The sequence below is a fragment of the Polypterus senegalus genome, chromosome 1 (genome assembly GCF_016835505.1).
Source record: "Polypterus senegalus isolate Bchr_013 chromosome 1, ASM1683550v1, whole genome shotgun sequence".
In the NCBI taxonomy this organism is placed as follows: Eukaryota; Metazoa; Chordata; class Cladistia; order Polypteriformes; family Polypteridae; genus Polypterus; species Polypterus senegalus.
In genome coordinates, this window is record NC_053154.1 from 36,456,246 (window position 1) to 36,471,359 (window position 15,114).

The 15,114-nt window shown below is 39.6% G+C and overlaps 1 protein-coding gene across 1 annotated transcript in view; it reads left to right on the plus strand.

Annotated features, from left to right (window-relative positions):
• Positions 1–14,895, plus strand: part of mrpl52 (mitochondrial ribosomal protein L52) — a 36,473-nt gene extending 21,578 nt beyond the window's left edge. The window contains exons 3-5 of the mRNA XM_039746317.1: positions 7,966–8,033; positions 8,134–8,198; positions 14,669–14,895. Of these exons, the coding sequence (XP_039602251.1) occupies positions 7,966–8,033; positions 8,134–8,198; positions 14,669–14,821 (286 nt within the window). The 3' untranslated portion in view covers positions 14,822–14,895. The remainder of the gene's footprint in view (positions 1–7,965; positions 8,034–8,133; positions 8,199–14,668) is intronic.
• The last annotated feature ends 219 nt before the right edge of the window (positions 14,896–15,114 follow it).

Genomic DNA, 15,114 nt, shown 5'->3' on the forward strand with positions numbered 1-15,114 from the left:
AGCAGAGAATTGACTGAGGACTTGAGAACAAAAATTGTGGATAAATATCAACAATCTCAAGGCTACAAGTCCATCTCTAGAGATCTTCATGTTCCTTTGTCCACTGTGCGCAACATAATCAAGAAGTTCACAACACATGGCACTGTAGCTAATCTCCCTGGATGTGGACGGAAGAGAAAAATTGATAAAAGACTGCAACGAAGGATTGTCCAAATGGTGGATAAACGGCCCCAATCAACTTCAAAACATATTCAAGCAGTTCTGCAGACTCAGAGTGCAACAGTGTCAGCTCAAACTATCCGTCGACATCTGACCGAAATGAAACGCTATGGCAGGAGAGCCAGGAGGACCCCACTGCTGACACAGAAACATAAAAAGCCAGACTGCAGTTTGCCAAAATGTACTTGAGGAAGCCAAAATCCTTCTGGGCGAACGTCTTGTGGACAGATGAGACCAAGGTAGAGCTTTATGGTGAAGCTCATTATTCTACTGTTTACAGAAAACGGAATGAGGCCTACAAAGAAAAGAACACAGTACCTACAGTCAAACATGGTGGAGGTGTGGTGTTAAGGGTCCACAGCTCACTGAGCACAGGCCATTTTTAATAAATAATCGATGTGCTCGCGGCTTAGTGAGGGGACGTTGGGCCATAGTGGGCCGCGGGACGATCCGTAGGGTGTGGGCGTTTCTCACCTAGTGCACAGGTGAGGAACTGCCCACATTCATGATTGTCCCGTGGCTAATGCTGCAGCTGCGGTGGCCCTCGTCATTTTAAAAGAAGCGAGTGGTTCGGGGAAAAAAGTAGAGAGAGAAAGGAAAGGAGAGGACGGAGGTTACCGGGAGCAGGAGAGGAAGCAGGTCGGTGAAAGAGAGAGAGAGAGAGAGCCGCGAAGAGCGAGCGGACGTGCGAGCGAATGAGCGCTCGTGGACAGCTGCGTGGAAGCTGGGTGTTAGGCCGACACCCAGACGTTTGTGTTGATGTCGCTCCCGCTGAGCGATCAGGTAGCGGGAGTGACCAGGGAAGGCGACTGGCCGCAGAGAAGCCATTGAAAGGCAGCGGAAGTCGGGAGACTTGGTGGTGGGAATCCCCAACGTGAGCGACCTGGCCGTTGTGGGAAACCAAGTTCTCCGAGACTGGGATGAGTGCCATACCGAAGCCAGGGTTCGGGAGGTCTCCAGTCTCATGCGTGTGATGTAGGAGGGCAGCTGCAGAGAGCGTCTTGCCTGCTGCTAAGCCCATACGGGATAAGCAGGTGAGACGCATACAGAAAATAGGCACCGGATTTGTTATTGTTTTAAAGACTGCTTCCATAAGAAGATTTAACCTCACGTTTTAAAGGATTGTTTTTTTTATTGATTTTTAACCTCCACGTGTTCTTTTTATGGATTATTTATTTAATGAAGAACTGTGAAGACCTGCACTATTTATTTGAACACTGTTGTTGTTGGTTTTAAATAAAAGCACTTTTGCACTTTTTACCTTCCCCTTGCTCAGTAATTTACCTCCATTGACTAGCTCACTCGGTAACATTATCGACGGTGTTGGGTTCAAGGGTTCCCAAACATCAAAGGGAGTGTGGAGCCAGAACCCACATCGTCACAGGAGGTTCTAAGATATTTTGGGGATGTTTTGCTGCCTATGGTACTGGATGCTTTGACTTTGTGCAAGGCATCATAAAATCTGAAGACTTCCAAAAGATATTGGGGCACAATGTAGGGCCCAGTGTCAGAAAGCTGGTGTCTGCGTCAGAGGTCATGGGTGTTCCAGCAGGACAATGACCCCAAACATACCTCTAAAAGCACCCAGAAATGGTTGAAGACAAAGCGCTGGAGAGTTCTGATGTGGCCAGCAATGAGTCCGGATCTAAATCCAATCAAACACTTATGGGGAGATCTCAAAATTGCTGTTGGGAGAAGGCGCCCTTCAAATCTGAGAGACCTTGAGCAGTTTACAAAAGAAGAGTGGTCGGAAATTCCAGTTGAGAGGCGTAACAAGCTTGTTGATGGTTATAGGAAGCGCTTGATTTCAGCTATTTTTTCCAAAGGGTGTGCAACCAAATATTAAGTTGAGGGTGCTAATAATTTTTGTCCAGCCCGGTTTTTGAGTTTTGTTTTTTTGTGTTGTTCCAAAGCACATAAAGGAAATAAACATGTGTATACCAAAACATTTGTAATTGCAACAGTTTTCTGAGAGAAATGTTTATAGGAAGTGCTTGATTTCAGTTATTTTTTCCAATGGGCGTGCAACCAAATATTAAGTTGAGGGTGCCAATAATTTTTGTCCGGCCCGGTTTTTGAGTTTTGTGTGAAATGATGTCAGGTTTGGCTTTTTTTCTCCCTTTTTTGTGTTGTTCCAATGCACATAAAGGAAATAAACATGTGTATACCAATACATTTGTAATTGCAACAATTTTCTGCAAGAAATGGTGCATTTTCTGGGAAAATTCCAGGCGTGCCGATAATTTTGGCCATGACTGTAGTATAACATAAAAATGAATATTCTCAAGTCTGCTTAATTTAGTATACAGTAGGATCAAGGTGTCCAGGGCCTGTATTTGTAACCACCCTTGGGACAGAGCACTAGTCCATAGCCATGCCCACTTGCTTGCACAACCTTAGTCACCCAGTTTTCTTTTTAGAATTGCCAGTAAACCTGGGACAGAAGCCACCATATAGTAGAGTTGTAGTGTTTTCATCATCTGTCGTGAATATATTAATGGGTAAAATAGATTTTGTTAGAATTTCATGTTGTTAATCTTTAACATTAAGGCATAAAAATATAGAAATGCTGAGGAATTACATTTTCTAATTTAATTCCGGGAAATCAATCACAATATAAAAAGATAGTTTATCCTGCATTCTAATAAAAAATAATTATAACTAGAAGACTGATAGTGCTTCATTTGCAGTAATAACCAAAAAGTGTTTTTTTCCTGTGAAATTTGTAATTTTCCTTTTGTTAGTTTACTTTAAAAAATTAGTGTAAAATAATTTTTCTTTTCTTTCTTTCTTTTTTTAAATAAATAAAGACGTTTCAAATGTCACATACCACTGCTGGAAGTCATTTCTTTGTTCACTGTCATTCAACTCAGTGCTACCAAACTCAAATGGTCTTTAATGTTCCTAAGTCATTTTTTGACTACTTCATCTTTGGCATCTTCACAGTTGCTTTTTAATCAGTGGGTTTACATGCACCCACATAATCAGGTTAAGATGAATACCATGATTAAGGCAGAAACCTAGTTTCTTAATAATCTCCATTTGTATGTACAAGTAATCTTCTGGGGTTCTTCTTTGGCAAAACTCTCCAACATCAATAAACAGAGAAAAAAAAGAGTAAAAACTTCATTATCAGTCACTGTGAATTTGAAAACAAATAATGCCGGTGATTATTTTCTTGTATTATATAAATAGGTTTAGTCAAACCAATGCTTTATTTATTGGTTTTTGTTACTGGACTGCAAAACGACCAACTCTTTTTTGCTTGGCTGTTTGATTGAGCCCTGTGAAGGACCTGGTATGTGCTTCTTGCTTTGTACGTAGTGTTGCTGGAATAATAATAGTAATAGTAATGTAGGTATTTTAACTTCAATGAGGTAAGTATTGCGTTAGGTTACTCATTACTCTAAAAAGTAATTGGGCTATGTAACACAAGATACTTCCCCCCTTGGGATTAATAAAGGGACTTTCTGTCTATCCTATCTATCTATCGATCTATCTAAGGATTGTGTTGCTGAGCTTAACACTGGCCATTCAGCTCATCGACACAAATTTACTGATTTCTAAAATACTAAGACAGGTTATTTCAGCCATGAGAAGGAATACTGTCATCGCCTGAACAATTGTCTCTAGATGTTTATTTTGTGGATGCTTCTACCTGTGGCTGCTGAACCCATGTGTGAAACAAGTACATATGCTGACTGACAGAGTGCAACAGTCATGCACAAACTAAAAAATTCTTAACAGTAAACTGGCAATGGGTTTACATGGCCACATAACTGGATTATTTGCAGAGAAAGTCAGAGTAATAGTCTACATGGCATTTTAGAAATCAGGTTTCTGTGAATAATTGGGTTACTGAAGTGCATGTAAACACACTAATTGTTACAGCGCTTTTATTTACCAGAAAAAAAATATGTAAATAAAATATGCCTGATTAGTTCAGTTCAGGAACTCGCATATGATGAATTTCACAAGTATTGGCTAGTTTTGTTAAATCAATATGTCTTTTGATATAAATGTTGAGTGCTCTGTTTTTGGAAAGTTGTGTGCTATTGTTGTATTTCAAAATAAAAATTGGGATCTAATACTTAAATGACTGGACTTCCAAAACCACGAAACTGTCGGCTCAGTTGTCCATCTCTAATGCGTTGTTTCACACTGTGTAAGTCATTTAAGCTGCCTAGAAGAGAAATAAATCAAATATGTAAACAGTTGTACTTAGAATGTGCTTTTCCTATACCCAGAGTGACAAAAAATGGAATATAATACTTAAATACAAAGCTGAGTGTTATTTTTCTAAAAGCTCATACAGTTCACAGCTAATTCACTCCACACATGTATTTTCATTGAAGACATATCCTGTAGTGTAGGCTATAGACATATACACACACACACACACACACAACTGTCATGTACAATGTGCTGTACTAAGCAACAAACTGCAGAAGACCCCTTGAGTTTCCAGTGCTGCAACTGTTGTATGCAAGTCAAGACAAGTTGGGGAGCATACACGGATACTGTGTGTTGCCGTACCCACTACACAACGAAACAACTCGGGATCCCAGTTGGCAGCCCCCCAGGCAGACACGCGGTCCAGTCCCACCCCTGACTCTCTATCAGCCGCAGCCAGGTGTTACGTGGGTGACCCCTTGGCCTGGTCCAGCCACTCGGGTCCCCAACAATGAGGATCTTACGAGCTGGAGCACCCACTAGGAAATGCGCCACATGGCCGTAGTGCCGTAACTGACACTCCCTCACAATGCAGGTAATGTGTCTCATTCGGGACTCCATGAGCAACCGCTCATTCGACACAAAGTCAAACCAGCGGTACCCAAGAATTTTCCGGAGAGACACCGTACCAATGGAGTCCAGTCTTTGTCTCATGTCACTGGATAGCGTCCATGTCTCGCAACCATATAGCAAGACAGGAAGCACCAGGACTCTAAAGACTTGGACCTTCATCCTTTTGCATAGATATTAGGAGCACCACACACGCCTTTCCAGCAACCTCATGATCCCCCATGCTCTCCCAATCCGTCTACTGACTTCATAGGAAGAGTCACCAGAGACATGAATGTCACTGCTAAGGTAAGTAAACCTCTCAACAAGGTCAACACTCTCTCCGCTGACAGACACACTGCTAATTGTTATTGTGCCCAAGAGGTCATTAAAGGCCTGGATCTTGGTTTTTATCCAGGACACTCGCAAACCCAGACACTCAGACTCCTCCATCAGTCTCTCAAGCACCCCGTTCAGAACCTCCATTGACTTCACGAAGATCACAGCATTGTCAGCAAAGTCAAGAACAGATGCCCCACAGGTGCTGCACCCCACGACCTTGCCCAATACCCAGTCCATACAAGCATTGAACAGTGTAGGAGCAAGAACACACCCCTGACTAACCCCAGAATCAACTATATGTCATCTAATTTATTTAATTAATTATTTATTATTATAATTATTTATTTGATAAGTGCAAAGATAGGCACAACCCAAAAAAAGTCTGGGTAAACTTTATCAGAATTAGAATCAAAATCACTTTTATGCGCCAGTACTTAATGTACAGAAATTTAGCTTGGTAACTTTGGAGATGCTTATAATAGAAAACAACATCACATACAAATAGCATAAGTTAAGCAGCATGCATAATAAACAGTTGCAGAAAAGCAAATCAAAGTGTGTGTGTAGCATGTATCATACATACACACAAATACACACTCTCACAGCTTTCTACAGTATAAGAGAACACACAAGTAAGTGAGTAAGAGAGGGTAAAAAAATGTTATGTTAGGGCTGTGGATCTGGGAAAGAAACCGTTTAGATGTCTATTAGTTTTAATTTTAAGTGATCTGTAGCGCTTTTTAGAGGGGAATCTTTGGAACAAGTAATGACCTGGGTGAAATGAGTTAGTGGTGATCATTTTGACATGGTTTATGACACTAGATGCATACAGGTCGGCAGATGAAAGAGTACACCCAATTATTTTTCTCAGTAGACCTCACAGCAGGCTGTCATTTATTTTTACAATGGACCGTAGCTGAACCAAACCAGACAACAATAAAGAATGTGATCACATTTTCAGTTCTGGCGTTGTAGAACTGTACTAGGTTGGGCTGTGAAATATAGAATTTCTGTAGTTGGCTTCAAATGTACATTTGTTGCTGAGCCTTCTTGGTATTGGAGGTAGTGTCCTAGCTGAGGTTATTTTTATAGTTGTACCTAAAAATTGGAAGGATTTGACCATATTGACTGCAAAGTCATTCATTTCCAGTGGGAGAGGTGGTAACCTCTGTTTGCAAACGTCATTTACCATTTTCACTGTCTTGGTGGTATCGAGCACCAGGTTATTTGTAGTTCATCAAGACACTGGAGTCACCTCCTTTCTATATGTTGTTTCACTACCATTAGTAATGAGTCCAATAATTACGGATTAGAATGTCGGAAGAGCTTTTTTAAAAAGGAATAATCCACCCAAAAATTATAATTTTTTAAAACTGGTTACTTCCTCAGTTTTTGTTTGTAGTGATTGCTAAGGGGAAAAAAAAATGTAATCCCATATTTTAATGGAAAACGGAGATGTTTCTTGTACAACTTACTTCAATGGGCAAGTAGGGCCCAATATTTAAAAACAGGAAATAATATTAAAATGTCCATGAAAAAATTTCAGCTTGTTGCATACTCCACTTGCCAGGTATGTAGATGTATGCGCAAAACATTCAAAACATGTTTTCTTTATATTCAAATATTGTTAAAAATAGTCTGGAAAAAGGGAATAGTGCATGAAAGTGAAACACATTTGAGTGAATTAGAGCTCTGGAATTGAAGGCAGGGCTGTTGACTATGAAAGAGGGATGTCAAAATGTTTGTTTTTTTTATTTTTTAGAAGGTGGTGTTAGAAAACTTTTTTTTTTTTTATTATAAAGTCTTTTGGTTTTGGCTCTTTATATCTTTATAAAGTAGAGTTCACTTAGCACTAGAGTATGAAATAATTTAACAACAGTGTCAGACCCATTGACTCCAATTCCAGGTTGTGCAGAGTGGCAACATGGAACACAAAGCAGGAATGGCATTTTATTACAGGTCATAGTTATGCATACATGCACACTTACAAGTGGCCAGTTTAAAATATCTGGTTACACAAATGCACACTTCTTCATGATGTGAGAGGAAAATGAATTCACTGAGAAAAACACAGATGTGGAGAGGATGTGCAAACCCAACACAGACAATGACTAGACTAGGGTTTTCAATCCAGGGTGCTGGATCCTTGAAAACATTCATGCTAACTATTGTGCTTCTCTGCCCACTATGCTGGATTATTCACCCAGTACTACGAGTCATAATGTGGAGTTAAATCATTGTGAGAGAAATTTTATCCTAAGGATATATCTTGTCACAATAGCAGTACTTTGCACTATGAAAGGAAAAGCATATTCAGGTGTTTGTTGTATAACCTAGAAATTATCTGAATTAGACCATCGAATGGTGATATGACCAAAGTTGAGGATTCATTAGTTCCATGGTTTTATACTTGGAAGGGTTCACAGTTTTGGCAATACCAGGTGAGATTTTTGAGGAGGAAGACTAATATAAATTCATAAAGTTAACCTACTGTGAATATTTCACTATATTTATATTTCCCATTATCTTCTCAAGTGTGCCACAGACATTGGTTTACAAGATTCACCTTAACTGAATTCAATTTAAAATAACTGAAACCTTTTTTTTTTTATTATAATCCAGGCATGGATTTGCCAGAAGTGGCACTGAATATGGACCATTAACTGATCTACCTGACTGGTCATTTGCTGGTGAGTCGACATTTATGTTCTCTTATGCTGGTAAAATCATTACAGTATTCACAACTGATTCACAGTTTTCTAGTTAACTTCAGTGATTCTTTTATTTCAGATGGCAGACCAGCACCACCCATGAAAGGGCAGATTAGGAGGAAGCAAGAAAGAGCAGACTTTGCGGTAATTGTCCATTTGTCACCATCATGCCACCACTATGTTTTCATGGGTGGGGCCTTAAGCTACAAAACAACCTTGAATTTCTTCCATTGCATTTCGCACAAGGAAGTAAAAACACCAGCATCTGCTGCTTTATCAATCTTTAGATAGGGCCCCTGTCACTCTAGTATTGACTGCTTTGTAGTTATGTACAGGAGTGAGCCTTGTCAAATAACTGTATACCTTTCTGCATCTGATCATTCACTGTTTAATTAATTCTTTCTCACTGTTTGTCTGTTGTTCTCCTTTTTATCTTGCATTTTCTTCATCATTATATTTTATCCGTGTATTCACACATTATTTCCATGACATTGATATACAGAAATACAGCACTACCAAAAATTCTGTATGATAAATGAATGAAAAGACACCATACCCTTTTCGTTTTGTATACTACTTTGTAATTCTTATTCTTTCTTTGGCACTTTAATTCTCTCTCCTGTTATCTTCCTTAATCTGTTTGGCATAGTTCTGTTTCCTTCTTATGTATGCTGGCATATAATGAGCGAAACACCTATTACAAAAGCCCATGTCTATCTGTCCGGCTGAAAAAAATCAGCCACCTGTGGACCAATTTTTTTGACGTGTGGCACCCTTCAGTTCCATTTTCCTCCAGATATCTCAAACAGATTATGCTGTGCAAAGTTGTAAAATTTCAAAATTTCCCATTGAAAAACATTGGTGAATTTGTAAGTTCATACATCTTAAAATGGAGAAGCGTTCTGTGCAACTGCAACTAGGAAATTTACTATTCCAATTTTATCTTGAGTACAGTTGCCTGACCTTGTATATATTGTGCACATTTTCCAGTCTTACTCATCTGGCAGCTGCTTGGATGCCCAGTGCAAGTGAGTTAGATGCTGGGAAGAGCACACACTCAAACGGCTCACAGTGCAGTGCCCATCTCCTGCTCTTTTTGGGAAGTTAACTGGTAGAATGCCGAAAATGTAATTTCTCTGGAAGAAAATGAATTGATTATCATAATAATCTGCAGATAGTATTAGTCAAAGAACCAGTGTTATCTGCCTGCAGGTAAATGGTGTTTGAACTAATTAACACAGGAAAGGTGTAGCTACCCTAAGTGATATAAACATAGGACGGGTTTAAAAATGGACAGTGGTGCTGGGAGGGAGGAGGCTTCTGTGGCTTAAGCTCCTGATCTTTCATACCCAGATATATGTGAACAATCCTGGCAAGCCCCTGATCTTCTTGCCCATTGTGTGCTATTCGTATTCACGTTATACAATCATGGCCGAAATTCTCAGCACCCATGGAATTTTCCCAGAAAATTCACAATTTCTCCCAGAAAATTGTTGCAATTACAAATGTTTTGGTATACACATGTTTATTTCCTTTATGTGCATTGGAACAACACAAAAAAACAGAGAAAAAAAGCCAAATCTGACATCATGTCACACAGAACTCCAAAAATGGGCCGGACAAAATTATTGGCACCTTTTCAAAATTGTGGGTAAATCGTTTTATTTCAAGCATATGATGCTCGTTTGAACTCACCTGTGGGAAGAAACAGATCCTAGCAATATAGCAATCACACCTGAAGCCAGTTAAAATGGAAAAAGTTTGACTCAATCTTTTTGTTGTGTGTCTGAGTGTGCCACACTAAGCATGGAGAACAGAAAGAAGAGCAGAGAATTGACTGAGGACTTGAGAACAAAAATTGTGGAAAAATATCAACAATCTCATGGCTACAAGTCCATCTCCAGAGATCTTCATGTTCCTTTGTCCACTGTGCGCAACATAATCAAGAAGTTCACAACACATGGCACTTTAGCTAATCTCCCTGGACATGGACGAAAGAGAAAAATTGATAAAAGACTGCAACGAAGGATAGTCTGAATGGTGGATAAACAGCCCCAATCAACTTCAAAACATATTCAAGCTGTTCTGCAGACTCAGGGTGCAACAGTGTCAGCTCAAACTATCCGTCGACATCTGACCGAAATGAAACGCTATGGCAGGAGAGCCAGGAGGACCCCACTGCTGGCACAGAAACATAAAAACGCCAGACTGGAGTTTGCCAAAATGTACTTGAGGAAGCCAAAATCCTAAAGGGCAAACGTCTTGTGGACAGATGAGACCCAGGTAGAGCTTTTTGGTGAAGCTCATCATTCTACTGTTTACAGAAAATGGAATGAGGCCTACAAAGGAAAGAACACAGTACCTACAGTCAAACATGGTGGAGGTTCTAAGATGTTTTGGGGATGTTTTGCTGCCTGTGGCACTGGATGCCTTGACTGTGTGCAAGGCATCATGAAATCTGAAGACTACCAAAAGATATCGGGGCGCAGTGTAGGGCCCAGTGTCAGAAAGCCTGGTCTGAGTCAGAGATCATGGGTGTTCCAGCAGGACAATGACCCCAAACATACTCTAAAAGCACCCAGAAATGGTTGAAGACGAAGAGCTGGAGGGTTCTGAAGTGGCCAGCAATGAGTCCGGATCTAAATCCAATTGAACACTTATGGAGAGATCTCAAAATTGCAGTTGGGAGAAGGCGCCCTTCAAATCTGAGAGACCTTGAGCAGTTTACAAAAGAAGAGTGGTCGGAAGTTGCAGTTGAGAGGTGTAACAAGCTTGTTGATGGTTATAGGAAGCGCTTGATTTCAGCTATTTTTTCGAAAGGGCGTGCAACCAAATATTAAGTTGAGGGTGCTAATAATTTTGTCCAGCCCAGTTTTTGAGTTTTGTGTGAAATGATGTCAGATTTGGCTTTTTTTCTCTGTTTTTTGTGTTGTTCCAAAGCACATAAAGGAAATAAACATGTGTATACCAAAACATTTGTAATTGCAACAGTTTTCTGGGAGAAATGGTGTATTTTCTGGGAAAATTCCAGGGGTGCCGATAATTTTGACCATGACTGTACAATAAATCAGTTCCTTTTCAAGATCTTACTTATTTGTATAATTTTAACGGATTACTGTATTTTAACATTAATAGCTAGATAGGGAGCTTATTTAATTTCCTTTTCTCCATTCATAGGTTAGTATTGGCTCATTTTTATACTAGTCTTGTTCATTTTGTATTAATAGAGATTTTCCAGTTTTTAATTATTGGATACTACTATGTTGGGTGTACTTTCAAAAATGTTATGTTGTTGAAAATTGAACAACAATTAGTAGCAGACCATACACCACTAACACACATCAATCAATTCCATTTTTACTTCACTTGAATTGCAGTTTGCTGTGTATGAAAGCTAAGGAGCCACCACAATCTTATTTGTGCTCCATTTTTAACCCCAATGTAAAGTGCTTTTAAAAAGCAGGCATTTAATGTAGTCTGCATTCTTATGGTGCTCTTACTTTTGAATATGACTCATTGTTACAAAGCTATTTAATAAACAAAAATATAATAAGAGACTCTTGGATGAAGTAAATAAAAAATGTGAAATGCTCCAACATTCATATCCATTAACTTAAGTCGCACCTGAATGTTACTCCATGTGTACATTTTCTAACTTGTTTAGTTTGCTTTGTCTATCACCAAAAATAAAAATGTATTTTTCACCACTTACTTTGCACAATTTAGTTTCAGCAAAACTTTCCACCAGGAGGCACTGTTGACCTTTTTTTAACATGAAAGTTTTGTACCCACACTGTTTACCGGTTTGTTCAGAAATCTTCTTGATCCATGAAGATTTAACTTTTACAGATTATCACATTGAGACTTTTTGTAATATCAAATAAACACTTGCCGCAGATATCTGAATGAACTGTTTAGCCCTATTTCCACTTTGTTCTTTTTATGGGTGACACAGTGGCATGGTGGTTAGTACTCGAGTCTTTTATCTCCAGGAGCCTGAGTTAGAACCATGGACCTGTTATTGCCTGTGGGGAGTCGGCACTAATTTCTCCATCTTTTACCTCTTGGCAATCCTTTTTTTCTCCCCTACATCCCAAAGATGTACGTGTTATGTTATTTGGTGAAATTAATTTGTGTGTAGTGAGTGACCTGTGTGACGGACTGGTGCTCTATCCAGGACTGTTTCCTGCCCTGCATGGTGCCAAGTTAGGCTTGCCCTTCTTTAAGCTGGTGCAAAAATGAATTGTATCATTTACTGAATTGACTTATTTAATTTTAAACACTCACTAATATTGAGACAGTCAAAAGAATAATCAACCTTGGTGCTTGCTTTTAAGGGTTATCAGGAAACTGCAGTACCTGGGGAACAGCCAGACAGACCGAGAACTATGTTCTTTCCATAGAGACAACAACTGTTGACCCCAGCTCTCTGGACCTGCGAGGCAGCATTTCTAACATCAATTGTGCTCATTGCTTTTTTTTTAAATAATATTCAAATGGCTTACTTGCACTTTTTAACCCACAAGTCATAGTACCTTTTTCATTCTTCAACAGTATAAGTTCTAGCAGCTTAAATGACTTTACACGGTGAGTTGATGGTAATAATTGAACTAGCAGTCTTGTGTGTTGTAGTTCAGCATTTTAAACAGTGGACCATAAAACCAGCAGATTTTTTACTTGTGGGCTCTTAGCATACATGTAATTGCATTTTGCGGAGTAACAGCTTGAATTCACTTTCAGCAGAGTGGCGCCATCTCCTCCTGAGAGTGACTCTGCAACATTTACTGCACCCTTGGGTCTCCTCGTGTTCTACCAATCAGAAAGCACAAACAAGTATGAAGGTTATCTTGCAAGTTATAGTTTTTGCAGGACTCAACAGGCCTGCCTGCTATTATATGCAATGTGTATGCGCTTTTTTAATGATCCTAACAGATGGGAATCTCTGCTCAAGAAGCGTTTTTAATATGAGTTGGGCCCATTACCTATATTGCTATAGTCTTAGTCCTTACTTTCTCAATTGAGTCTTTTTCCAAGCTGTCCTGGTTCCTGGTACTTTTTTGCTGTAAATAAAAAAGTGCTTCAGGTTATACAAAGGTTATGTTAAAAGAGAACCCACAATTTGTTTTCTTTTTCCAACTCCTGAATTACCATGCAATAGTAAGTACAGAATGTCCCTGTGCTGTAGTAACAAGTCTGGCCTTATGTGTTCAGTTTTCTCTCTGCAGAATGTGCCCTTTCTACTTACTTTGTGCATGCACTAACATAGCTTTACCCACAGGTTGCCATGATTAATATGTGCTAATGCTTAAGGTTTATTAGGAATGATGGCAGGCGATTACAAAGAGCACATGTTATACTGAGAAGTAACTCAAGGCAGAAATTTAGACTAAAGGTGCTCACTTATTTCATAACACATCCAGACCTAATTCTGCTGCTCACACCCTTGAAACCTTTCCATAGCTCTTGTTTCAGATTTTAATACATCCGCTATACTGCCCTGGCATTTGTTCATCTTATCATCATCCTCAGGGGTTTTTGAACGGATCTTTGCTTTCCCAACATTTCTGTGACAGTCACAGGAAATACTGCAAAGAGTGGATCTTTCAGAAATTTTTCTTGCTTTTTGCTGATCTCCATACCCCAGGGTATTCATGCGTGTTTTACTTGTTGGCTCTTTGGTTAAGGGGAGGCGTGGTGATTGTGGGGTTAGTGCCACAGCCTTGTGCACTCTATGTAGAGTTTACATGTTCTTCCTGTTGTTCTTTTGTGGATTTTCCCCAAGTGTCCTCTTTTTCTCCCACATTCTAAAGTTAAGCTGTATTGATCCACTGCAAATGATTGATTGTGTTCAGCACCTTTATTCTAGTACTGGTTCCTGTCTTTTGCCCAGTGCTACAGGCCACTAGACCCTAAACTGCACTAACTAGGTAAAGAAATGCATGAGATTAATTCTTGAGGTGGTGGCCATAACCATCCTATTTAGCAGTTTTTAAAGAAAGGGAATGTTACTAATGTGAACTGAAGGGAATGCTAATGAGTAATTCCCCAAATCCAAAGGAGATTCAAGGAAGCCAAGAGTATAAAATTGTGAAGTCTTTTATTATAGAAGCGGTTAAGCACAACAGGAAGAACAAAAAGTACTAAATGACCTCATGCCTTAAAAAGCCTACGTATACCAATAAATGTCCCCTTACTACCAGGTATTGTGTCTGGTCTGTTCACCCACAATCCTGCATCACTACAACCCACTAACCTTGCATCAGTTTACAGCACCTCTGTTTCTCTGGCCTCTGCTTCCTTCCATTTATTTATCCTTTGCCAAATACACCTTTCTTTATAATCCCATCCTAACATCACCTGCTGGGTCACAATTGCTAAATTGTGCCATGAAGATAATATGGCTACAGCTTTCTCTGCTAGTTGTGCCACTGGTGCTCCGGCAGTTGTGTGTCCCAACCAGTATTTTAAGGGTAGTTCATCATCACCAATAAATGCATCATCAGTGCTTTCTGATTTGCCTCCAAGAAATAAGTGATTTGGATCAAAAGAAATGTCCTCCGCTCTGTGTTCACGTTTAGTTTGCCTATTAAAATTGGCTATTCTTACCATTTCAGAGGCGTGTTGTGCAGCTGAGTTCCCAGGTGGATGAAGGAATGCAGCGTTGGAGAAAGCAGCTGGAAGAGAAGGAAGAGGAAGAGAAACAGAGGAGAGCCCTTCAACTGAAGTCTAAAGGAGCTCTACATAAACAAATAAAGAGCAAAAAATAAAAGCTTTTCTAATAAAGAGAAGTGCCATGCTCCTTAGCAGTTAAATTGGGCTGGCACATGATGGCTGGATCTCTTGCCAGATGTCAGTGCCATTTTTGCCGTTGTTTGTGCCTTGCTACTCATGGGAGCGCAGGAAATCTTGGTCAAAACCAATGATGCTAACTTTCCTTCTGGCAACAAGAGTCCAACTAAAACATAACAGTTGGTTTTGTCACAGTTTACAGTTGATTACCATCGTCAACTCCTCCTTTTGACAAAAGTCGACATCAGACATGAAAGAGTTAAGTGATAAG